This window comes from Cyprinodon variegatus, unplaced genomic scaffold (genome assembly GCF_000732505.1).
Source record: "Cyprinodon variegatus isolate N-32 unplaced genomic scaffold, C_variegatus-1.0 Scaffold389, whole genome shotgun sequence".
Taxonomy (NCBI): Eukaryota; Metazoa; Chordata; class Actinopteri; order Cyprinodontiformes; family Cyprinodontidae; genus Cyprinodon; species Cyprinodon variegatus.
Window position 1 is genome coordinate 534,197 of NW_015150842.1, and position 11,335 is coordinate 545,531.

General features: G+C 35.1%; 1 protein-coding gene across 1 annotated transcript in view; it reads left to right on the top strand.

Moving 5' to 3' along the window:
• Nucleotides 1-10,078, top strand: part of LOC107092660 (fibronectin-like) — a 35,609-nt gene extending 25,531 nt beyond the window's left edge. The window contains exons 33-49 of the mRNA XM_015387257.1: nucleotides 234-347; nucleotides 441-710; nucleotides 838-1,049; nucleotides 1,244-1,331; nucleotides 1,437-1,622; nucleotides 1,735-1,824; nucleotides 3,199-3,390; nucleotides 3,501-3,590; nucleotides 4,208-4,313; nucleotides 4,425-4,638; nucleotides 5,482-5,652; nucleotides 5,737-5,875; nucleotides 5,959-6,126; nucleotides 6,735-6,860; nucleotides 6,994-7,100; nucleotides 8,497-8,616; nucleotides 8,887-10,078. Coding sequence (XP_015242743.1) covers nucleotides 234-347; nucleotides 441-710; nucleotides 838-1,049; nucleotides 1,244-1,331; nucleotides 1,437-1,622; nucleotides 1,735-1,824; nucleotides 3,199-3,390; nucleotides 3,501-3,590; nucleotides 4,208-4,313; nucleotides 4,425-4,638; nucleotides 5,482-5,652; nucleotides 5,737-5,875; nucleotides 5,959-6,126; nucleotides 6,735-6,860; nucleotides 6,994-7,100; nucleotides 8,497-8,616; nucleotides 8,887-8,955 — 2,462 coding nt within the window. The 3' untranslated portion in view covers nucleotides 8,956-10,078. The remainder of the gene's footprint in view (nucleotides 1-233; nucleotides 348-440; nucleotides 711-837; nucleotides 1,050-1,243; nucleotides 1,332-1,436; nucleotides 1,623-1,734; nucleotides 1,825-3,198; nucleotides 3,391-3,500; nucleotides 3,591-4,207; nucleotides 4,314-4,424; nucleotides 4,639-5,481; nucleotides 5,653-5,736; nucleotides 5,876-5,958; nucleotides 6,127-6,734; nucleotides 6,861-6,993; nucleotides 7,101-8,496; nucleotides 8,617-8,886) is intronic.
• The last annotated feature ends 1,257 nt before the right edge of the window (nucleotides 10,079-11,335 follow it).

Below are 11,335 nucleotides of genomic sequence, written 5' to 3' on the forward strand. Positions count from 1 at the left end.
AAACGAAATTTCGTTTAGTACAGCTTTTCAGACAGAAAATGAAAATTATCAATTATTAGAGAAAAAAAATGGTGCAAAAAACAAACACTTTGATATGGAGAGCCTTAATATATGTGGTGCAAATAGGCACTGAATGAGTGGTTGTAACCTGTCAAAATATGGAAAAGCTTCAGTAGTGTAAATATGAGTGGAGATTTCAGTACTACATTTTGTTTTGTGCTCTCCCCCTTCAGATCAGACTGAGTTTACTTTCTCAGGCCTGCTGCCGACAGCAGAATATATTTTTAGTGTGAATGCCCTGGGTCAAAACGGTGAAAGCTCTCCTCTAGTGGTGAATGCTGCTACAAGTAAGTCTGAATACTATAGAGAAAAGTAAACAGCTATTTATTGTGCTCAACTTTAATCGAAAAAACAAACAACTATTCTCTTTCCTCTTCTAGATGTAGATCGTCCCAAGGACCTTACCTTTACAGACGTTGGTTCCACTGCCTTACGGATCACCTGGGATAGCCCAGAGGGATTTGTTACGTCCTACCGTGTCTTGTATTCTAGTTCAGAGGAAGGAGAGAGAGAGCTGTATCCGGCTCCAAGAGGAGATGCTGAGTCAGCTGTTATCCATGGACTCCAGCCTGGAACTGAATATACAGTAAAGGTCATTGCCGTGCATGGAGGCACAACCAGTACTCCTCTGATTGGGACGCAAGCTACAGGTGGGGAAGATTTACGGTTAATTTATTTGGATTTGGAGCATTTTTATTGAATCTTTCCTATGTGAAAGTCCTGATTTGTGCCACAGAATCATTTATTTCCTACTATGTCTTTTTTTTATTCATCTAGCTATCTCTCCTCCTACCAACCTCCAGTTTACTGAGGTTGGCTCAACATCGTTTACTATGAGCTGGACTTCGCCTGGTCAGGAAAATCTGATAACTGGTCTACCTGGCCTCACTGGGTACCGTGTGGTGGTAAACCCAAAGAAGAAGAGTGGACCCACTAAAGAGATCAGTGTGGCCCCGGACAGCACGCAGGTCCACATCCCTGGACTCATGGTGAGCAGGAATGAAATCCACTGGAAACCATTAAGAAAACAATCATCAGAGAGTGTTTTAATAGACACCAGATAGAAATGCACAAAAATGTCACTTCAAAATACTTTCAAACATGAATGGGTCTAAAGTGAAGTAAAACTGCAGCTTCATATTGGATCTCAGACTCTAAAGTTTTCTATTTTACTATTTTTTAGACTGCAACAACCTATGAAGTCTATGTGTATGCCTTGAAGAACTCTCTCACCAGCAGACCAATCCAAGGAGAGGTCACCACTCTGGAAAGTGAGTTTTTTACATTGACGTTAAAAAACAACACAAAAAAAGAACCAATTAGTTTTTGGCATAACACCCACTAATTATCTTTTTCTGTCACTCATTCTCTCGAAGACATCAGTCCGCCTCGGCGTGTACGTATATCTGAAATTAAAGATTCCTCCATCACCCTCACTTGGAGAGCAAAGGCTGAGACAATCTCTGGGTTCCTGATTGAAGCCGCGCCCATCACCGCCTCTTCAGGCTACATCCCCATTCAGAGGACCATCGGCCCTGAATCCCGCAAGTACATTCTGGAAGGTAAACAACTTTCTCTAATCAAATAAAATAAAGTTTATTAGTACAGTCACCATGGTTTTTAGTATTTGTTTGACTCACCCAGATAGACTAACATGTTAATGACCACCTGTAGGTCTGGAGCCTGGCACTACTTACAAGGTTAACCTCTACACGCTGAAGGGCAACGGACGAAGCTCGCCTTTTGAACTCACTGCTTCCACAGGTAGTTCACACCTTTTTCAGCAGAAATGGTTCCTTATTGTATGTACATACATGTACTGAAGTAAGCTAATATTTGAAAATGGTTTTAAGGAAATAAGATAAGATACCGGTAGACTATTAAATTTCACAGTTGAGAAATTAACTTGTCACATTGGCTCAATAGTCAAAAAGAAAAAAAAAGGTGCATGAGGTATATATAGTATATATAGTGCGTTCACATGTGTATGTATATATATATATACGTATATATGTATATGTATATATGTATATATATATATATATATATATATATATATATATATATATATATATATATATATAAACAGCTGAAGTCTCTTTTTTAACAGGATTATTGCACAGGTTATTAAATAGGTATTCATATAAATAGGTATTTATACATATATTTATTGCACAGAGTATTAAATGTTAACAGGTTACTGTACAAGGTATTAAATAGGTATTTATATAAATAGGTATTTATATATATGGTTATTGCACAGAGTATTACATATAAACAGGTTATTGTACAGGGTATTAAATAGTGATTGCACATTAGTTATTGCATTAGTCCTTCTAAAAACTTGCAATAAATCAATAAGATGTTTTTACTTTATTTTGGTGGACCAGTTAAGAAACAGTGATTTTCATCTCTATCTCCAGTGAGTTCCACAATTACAGTGTTTAGAGGGTGTGTTATAGCACAGCTATAGATCCACTGTAAACATCTTATGCAAGATTATTTAAGCACAGTTATGGAAATAACTTACCTCACATAATATATATATGGACAAACATGCTAAAAGCAAATTTCTGAATGTTGTGGTTTATAGATCTTTGTTCACAGTAAATATTAAGATTACATCAAGCCTTCCAGTTTCTTACTGTTTATTGGGGTCACCGGGGTCACATTTGGGGAAACCAAATGTTTGGAAAGGGTGCAGAAGTTTTTAAAGGGTTTATTCTGTGTAATATTTCAATAATTGCACTAAAAGTTTTCCAATCTTTTAATGTTCATTCAGCTTGCTATGTCTGCTCTCTTTGATTATGATTCTAAGGCTATAAATTGTGTTGTTTGTAAGTGATTTATCCTGCACTGAAACGTAAGCAATATTTTCACATATTTTCATTTACTTTTTGCTTAAACTGATATTTTTTTAAGTTTTGTCACTGATGTAAAACGAAACTGCTTTGTGTTCTTACAGCTCCAGGAAGTCAAAAAACATTTAGGAAAGACATAAAACATTGTTAGATAGAGCCTATGTTGTAGGTAGATGGCACTCATGAGTCGTCAAATAGGAATAGAGGCTCGTATTTTCTGTTTATAGCCAAAAAAACAAACGTTTTCTGAGAAACATCTTGCTTGTTTGTTTTATAGCTCAACCAACAGTTATCCCACCCACCAACATTCGCTTTACCTCACTGAATCCTACCAGCATCTCCTTTATGTGGGAGCCATCACTCAGTCCCAGGATCACCGGCTACTATGTCACTTATGAGGAGGCTGGGGGTTTGCCTCAAGAGCTCATTCCTAGACCTCATGCAGGCCAGAGCTCCGCCACCATCAATGGTGAGATGGAAAAAAATAAATGCAAATACAAACTCTATATTCACTTTACTAAATGCGGTAAATGTAAAAAACAAAATAACATTTGATGATGTGTTTTGATTTGATTGTAGGTCTTAAACCAGGAACGGAATATGTTATTAACATTGTAGCACTGCAGAACATTTTGAGAAGCAAACCGCTTGTGGGCAAAGCCAGAACGCGTAAGTCAACACATCTCAGTGCTTAAAGGTTGAGATTTTTTTATTGTCCTCTTTATTATAGACAAAGTAAGCTTTCATATTTTTATTTTATTATAACAGTTATTAGTGAATCAAGTCTAAAGAGATTTTGAACAAAATACTCAAATGGAGTCAACATTTCCCAGCCTTCTATGCTGTGTTGTAATGTCTATGGAAACCTTACCCATGAACAAAATGACTGTTATTAAAATAACATTTATGTTCATCAAAGAAAGTAGCTTCATCAGGACTCTGCTGCCCTCTGGTGGATTGTTGAGTAACTGATATAAAAATTAATTGCCAATGTTTTAACCTTAATATATAAGTCAAACAATAGATATTTAGACAAACAAGAAACTCTCTCCTGAATTCTTTTTTTTTTTTTTTGGTTTTACGTTTTTATCATATTTTTACTTCAAATATATATTTAAACATTTAGACTAGGTTAAATGTTACTGGAGCAGATTAGGGTTAGGGCCATTATATATATATATATATATATATATATATATATATATATATATATATATATATATATTTTTTTATAATGCTCTGATTACGTTTCTTTATTTAAACATATGTGTTTTGTTCAAAATCAGAACCAGCCAGTCATCACATTTTGGTACCTGAACTGCCGCAACTTGCTGTTCCTCATCGGCCCACCATTGACATTCTTGATGTTCCAGAGCGCTTCAATGACAAAATGTGAGGAATTCAATGTATCATGCAAAAACAATTCATTGTTACTTGGTTAAAACACTTTTTTGTTCCATTTTTAGACTAATTTTCATCTATCTTGTTTTTTTCCATGATCAGTTTTGACTCAAACACCGTCCACTTGGCCGGCACAAGTGGACAGACCCAACCGGACCAGCATGGTCAGCACATTTATACAGAGTACCAGAACTTGGGCCCAAATGTTGGACTTCCTAGTCCCTATGGTGGACCCAAGGAAGGCCAGAGACCAACTCTCAGAGAGCCCCTGATTTATATTCCTGTAGCTGGTCCTGATGGAAACCGAGTACCCCTGGTGTGTAATGTTTTAATTACTGTCCTAACCTGAACCTTTGATATGTTTTGATTTAAAGCTGACCAATAACATATCTAAATAACTACAGTTTTAAAACATGTTTTTATTTGTTTTGTTGTTGTTTTCTCTTTAATCTTAAATGGAGCATAAGCAACATGAAAGTGAGAAATCTGGTTGTATCATTTTAAAGCAAAAGCAGCATTATAGCAAAATTGACAGTTTATACTGTTTTTAGCATTTTTGCATCTGTTAGCATGCCTAGCCCTACTCAAACAGCAATCACTGTGTGTACTACTTTAAAAACATAGCTCTTTATCCGTAACTCTGAGGGTTTTAGAAGGCTGACACAATTTCTAAATCTCATTATAACACATTAAAATCTCCAAAAGCATAAAACATTCCTGCCATCCTTTACCCCCCTTAGACTAAAAATGTTCTCTCTTACAGATATGTATTGATCTGTTATGTAAAAACTTTTTTGGGTGTAAAAACTTTTAGAATACCTAATTTCATGAATTTAAGGTAGAAGTTATCTTCCTCAGAAGCATGGTATTTCGCCTTATATTTGGTAATTCACTAATAGTAAATATATATTAAATTTTGGGGTTTCCAATTAGAGGGTCATCAGTAATGGGCTACTAATCTAAAACTGTCTGGTTCTAGTCATCAGGTAGTTGCTCTCCAATATCTAAAAGTGTTGTTGCAAAAAAATATACTGTCAAAAAAATGTAAAATAAACAATAAATATTGCTTTCTTTTTAGCTATTTAGAAATCTATTCTCTTTTCCTTCTTAAAAACTTCTGTTAAACCATTTTCTTCTTTTCCAAATTTGGAACCTGTAGGTGTACGAAACCCCTTTGCCTGGTCTAGCTTTTGGTTTCCCTGACAACGAAACAGAGCTTCCCCAAGAAGCAAAGACCATGACGACCATTTCATGGCAGCCTGTCCCTGAAACCACAGAATATGAAGTGTCCTGTAACCCCTTAACAGATCTGGAAGAAGGAGGCCTTCAGGTATTCCTGCAGATTTTTTCTTTCTAGTGATATAAACGTGTGCAAAGGAGGGCTAGCATCTAAACTTTCTTGTTCTCTACACAGATGCGTCTTCCAGGCACCTCCAACAGCGCCACGCTGATCGGACTGACGTCTGGTGCGTCCTACAATGTTGTTGTCGAAGCCGTAACTGATGGAGACAAACAGAAAGTTCTGGAAGAAGTCGTCACTGTTGGAAATGCAGGTAGAGCACAACTTTTTATAACGTGTTGCATCCGGAAATTTGAGAACCCTGCATAAGTTCACATTTATGTTTTCCTCCTGTAGTTCCAGATGACCTTCCTGTTACCCCCAGAGGAGACGTGTGCTACGATACATTTACACACACTTACCATGAAGTGGGCTCTGAGTGGGAGCGCATGTCTGAGACTGGCTTCAAGCTGTGGTGCCGATGCATGGGGCTCGGCAGTGGTCACTTTAGGTGTGATTCATCCAGTGAGTGGCTTACTAACCCATCTTTGCAATGCTTTGCAAAAATTTGGTAGTTTAACATAGAATTATAAAAAAGAATAATAATTCTATGGCTTTTACAAAAAAGGAATTTATAAAAGCACATAACAATAAACTTGAAATATACTTATTATAAATTCCTTAGCTGTAAATGAATTGCCATAGAAGCAGACTGGGGAATGTTCTATGCGCTGCAGGAATGAGCGCGCCCATTCCAGTCCATCTGCTCCCTCTAAGCATAAAAACTCAGTTACTTGTATTGTCCATAACAGTCTATAGCTAACATGACAATACCAGGAACTGGGATCGTCAACCAGGTTTAGTTTGAGAATCACTGGATTATATCTGCTCCATAGAGGAATGAAATTTGTTTTGTTTTTTAACATAATTATTCCAGATTAATTTATTTCTCACACACTTTTTCCATATGTTTTATATGCATTTAATACAGATATAGAGAGAAACTCTTTAGCCAAATTCTCACATATATAATCAAACGTCTTTTACTTCCCCACTTTATCCACTTCTGCACCGCTACCCTATCGTCCTTTTTTTCTCTCTCTCGCTTTATTTGCTGCTGCTCCCTTTTACAGAGTGGTGTCATGACAACGGCAATAATTACCGCATTGGAGAAAAGTGGGATCGCCGTGCTGAGAACGGTCATATGATGAGCTGCACCTGCCTGGGCAACGGCAAAGGAGAATTCAAATGCGAACCACGTAAGTACACAGAATATTAACTCTTACTGCGTTATATTTTGTTAAGAAGCTTGAATTGTTGTCGCAATTGTTGGCTTTATCCCGCCAGAAATTAATTCTTAATTAATCCTTTTTCTTGTGCTTTATTTCTAAGATGAGTCAACTTGTTATGATGACGGAAAAATGTACCAGATTGGAAGCCAGTGGCAGAAGGACTACATGGGTGCTATCTGTACATGTACATGCTATGGAGGACAACAGGTAAGAAGGCCCTACTGCCTCATCTGTGTAGCTTCATCAAAGATGCCAATGCAAAAGAATTGCACTTTGTTATTATTCAGGTAGTTTATTTCAGCTTAATATTCTCATATTTCAAAGACTTTTTTAAGACTGAAAACTATTATTTTGATATCAGTGTAAATGATAAGGATATGTGCTGCTGATTGTTTTATACTTTAGGTCAATATTGCTTTCTCTTCCTCAATTTTACATGATATTTATGTTGATTAAGAATCTTGCACAGGTCAAATATAGAATCAATGTTATAGAAAAAGTATCAATAATGGATAGCAAATGGAGGGAGAAGCAATGCATGCGCCTTAATGTGATCTCAAAGCATGGCTCCTTCATGCACTAATGAATTGATGAATGCATGCACATATCGTTAATATCTCCAAAAATATAGCGGCAGGCTAACGCATCAGTCTATCTCTATTCTGTATCAGTTCACCTTTTGGTGTTACCTCTCCCACAGTTATGAACTCTAATAAACACAGATAAAAGGATGCAGTTTGTTTCATTTTGGAAAGAGTTTGGCTCAAAGCCCTGCTTTAAAAAAAAAGAGTCACTATAGCAACATATGACTGCATTTTCCAGGTCTCTGTTTCTTGCATGATTGCATCATGGCTGCCTCACTGTAGTGTCTGATTAACACTTGGTAAATATGTGAGGGTATTTTGCAATGTGCAATTGAAGTAAAAACAAAAGAATAAAAGACAATGTTAAAAGTTATGATCCTGTGAATGCCAGTTGGAAAAAAAGTCTACCAAACTGTTTATTAATTTGCCTTCAGCTGGAAGAATTTATATTTTATTCTTTAGTTTATTATGAAAGATGCCCAATTTAGAGTTTTTTTGGCCAAGCTTTACTCTTCATTATCCTAAAGATTTTTGTCAGTTATTACTTCTGTTAGGAACAAGAGGGGAGCTGCTTCATTACAAGATGTTTTAATGATTTAGTGACAAAGTTTGAAATCTTTGTCTTTGGCAGATTATTTTAAATTCATTTAAATTGTCCTAAAGCATTGTACTTTAATAAACAGTATTTTTAAAAACCCAACACAACAAAATGTTGTTAACAAGCTCTTAGCAATTATGCTTGTTTCATTTTCTGATTGAAAGACACGACTTTTTAATTCTACATTTGAATTTATATGATTCAGTTTGTATTGTTCAAAACCTTAACAGGAAACTAAACTTTCATACTATTCATTAGCTGGATTTTTCTTTGGCTTAGATTTAAAGAATACACAAGAGGTAGATAGATTAACACCCTTTAAAATTTTTATTTTTATTTAATTTTAGTGTGAAATTTGTGTTTGATGTTTAGGTAGTTTTTACTTGAGTATCAAATGTGTGTTCTTTGACTCCTGGTAAAGGGTTGGCGATGCGAGAACTGCAGAAGGCCTGGAGGACAAACCAACGTGGAAGCTGAGGTTTTGCAGCCGGGTGGCTTAGATGCCTTCCAACGCTACAGAGAAAATGCTCTACGTAAACTGGTGAGAATAAGATAGAATTTTTGAATTTAAGAATTGCAATAATTTGATAAAATGAATGGGAAACAAATTTTTTGTTTTGGGGTATTTTTCAAAAGACTAAAGACTAATAAAATATTTTGCTTTGTATAAACTGAGTGTATACACAATGACAATAAAATATAGTAAAAATTTGGCAGCAGAAAATTTAATTTTGCTGCTTTACATTTTTTTTGGTCTCTTATTCCTGAAAAGATTAAAACTTACCATCTAATTATTTTTATTTTCTTTCAGAACATCCACTGTCCGGTTGAATGTTTCGATCCAGAGCTGCTGGCAGATGCTCAGAGCAACTTAGAGTAGAAGAGGAGTGAAAGGAAGGAGGAATATTGAAATTATTTCATCACTTCAAGAAGGACATTTCCTCCTGGAGCCTCAAAACCGGACATTTCCATCACATTTGTGCCTTAAATATGTCACCGCACCTACATTTAGTGCCTTAATGAACTCTGTGCCTTATCAAACATATAGAGAGAGTTTAGATTCTCTTATTTTTGGCAAAAAAAGAGAAAACTTTCTTTTTTTTTCAGTGGACAATTTTCTAATTATTTTTTTTTTTCTCATAGCACAAATCCTCCTGCAGCGTCACCTTACACATGCATTCACCAATCATACTGTTCTGCACACAGCTACACAAGGGGGTTGGGGGGATTTTTTTAAACACATTTTTATGTATTTTTTCCTCCTTCAATAAAAAATAATAGTTGGAAATCAGTTAAAACTGGGAACAAAATATTTTAATATTTGCGCAATTTGCTTTTATTTGTTTTGTGTCACCAAAGGCAGTTTGTATTCAGAAGAATACAAAGCATTTTTTTATTTCTTAAATATTTCCAAAGCAAATGAATCTTTATTCAATGAAAGCCATAAAGTATTTTATTGTTTCTTTCAGGTGTCTCATTTTTCTGTTCTGTGGTCAGTGTGCTGTTTTTGCAGTGAGCAGCTTTAAGATTAGTTTGCCTTCTCTGTTTTTAAATAAAAAGAAAAAGTGAACACTACAAAGCTTCCTTTTAAAGAAATAAGCACTGTTGCATTTGATGTGGTATTTACCAGCTGTTTCTACTGTGTACATTTTTATTTTAATTCGGCAGATGTAGGCATCATCTGTAGATTCTAGTTTGTATTTTCTAACATAGGAAAACATAAAATCTTTTCAAACGATTCTAAAACTCAAAGCTTCCTGACCAAAAAGTTTAAAAGTTGATCAATTTGCAATATTTTCAGATGGAATTAGGTTAGGTAACATTTTTGTATTTTTTAAGTTTTGACTTCTATTTATCCCTCTTCACTTAGGTATTTTGCTCAGTGCTGTTTTTGGGGTGTAAACTTTATTTTTATGAACTGTATTTTTTTTTTTTTTTTTGAGAATGTTGTTGCCAGACTGAACTACCGTGGATGGAATCTTTTTAATAAATTCAAAAGGAAAAAAGGCTCTTGTCATATTTAGCAAGTTATTAGTCTCTGCAAAGTACAGATAAATACAGTGTACATGATGTGAGTATTATATGGTAACAGTCTTGATCAGTCTTAAACTATATCTTAAGTTGTCACATGTGTTAAACAATTGTCCATTATTATCATTTCACATAAAGAATCAAGGATTTTTATTTATGAAAAAAATGGATTAATCATTAAAAATAACATACAATCAATGGTTTTGTATATAAAACTGATTATGATTATTTGAATAAATTGGCTGAAAAAAAAAACACTTTCTACTCTGCAGTTTTAAAGAAAAGATACAATATGTTTGGAGTTAAAAATTAAGCATTCAAAATAAGAAAATATAGTATCTTAAAGGTTTAAACTCTTAATATTTGGACAACGATAATCCACTTTGTTATTGCAAACATAAATGACAAAGCAGCTTGTCTTCTGCTCATGATCCATCCCTTAGAACGCAGTTGGCAGCACCCAGGGAGCAATCTGGGGCTAAAGGGTCTCCTAAGGGCGACCCTTAGTAGTACTCTATGGTGTTTAAACCTGGTACTTGCAGCCAAAGATGGTGTGCTTTGATTAACCACTAGGCAACCACTCCCCCTGTATACAATAACATTTAAATGGTGTCTGACTAGATCAAATTAAGGAGTTTATTGCATGCTTTGAAGTTCTGATGGGGAAAAATAGTAAGAAAAAAAAGAAGGGGGAAAACCATCAATAGCTGTTAAACACAAGAACGCCACCTTGGCAGAAGGGGCAGAAAAGAGGGTTCCTACCCTGTGGGTCTCACAAGAACCATCCTGGCCTTTGGTTCGTGTTGCTCTTATCTTGTTTTGTTATTATTTATTTTCTCCTTAGGACGATAGTTTTGTATTTTTAGTGGTTTTCCACTTTTGATCAGTCCAAAATTGGATTGCACACAAAAAAAGATGCTATTAAAGAAAGTAACAAACTAAAACTGTAAATGTCAAAGGTTAAGCAAGATTAAAAAAAAAAAAAAATTGCAGGCTCTTAACACAAGGATTAGACCAAAAGACAGGGAATAGAATGTAAGTACCAGTACCTTTTTTCAAAACAAAATGTTCTCAATATTATTTTTGTAAAATCAGCTAAAACAACACTAAAATGATTTGTATTTGGAGAAAATAGTTTAGAGGGACTTTAGAACAAGGACTTTTCCATTTTGTAGAGAAATCCATCAATGCATCAAGCAAACAAGGTCTTTGACCTACTGACCTTTGTT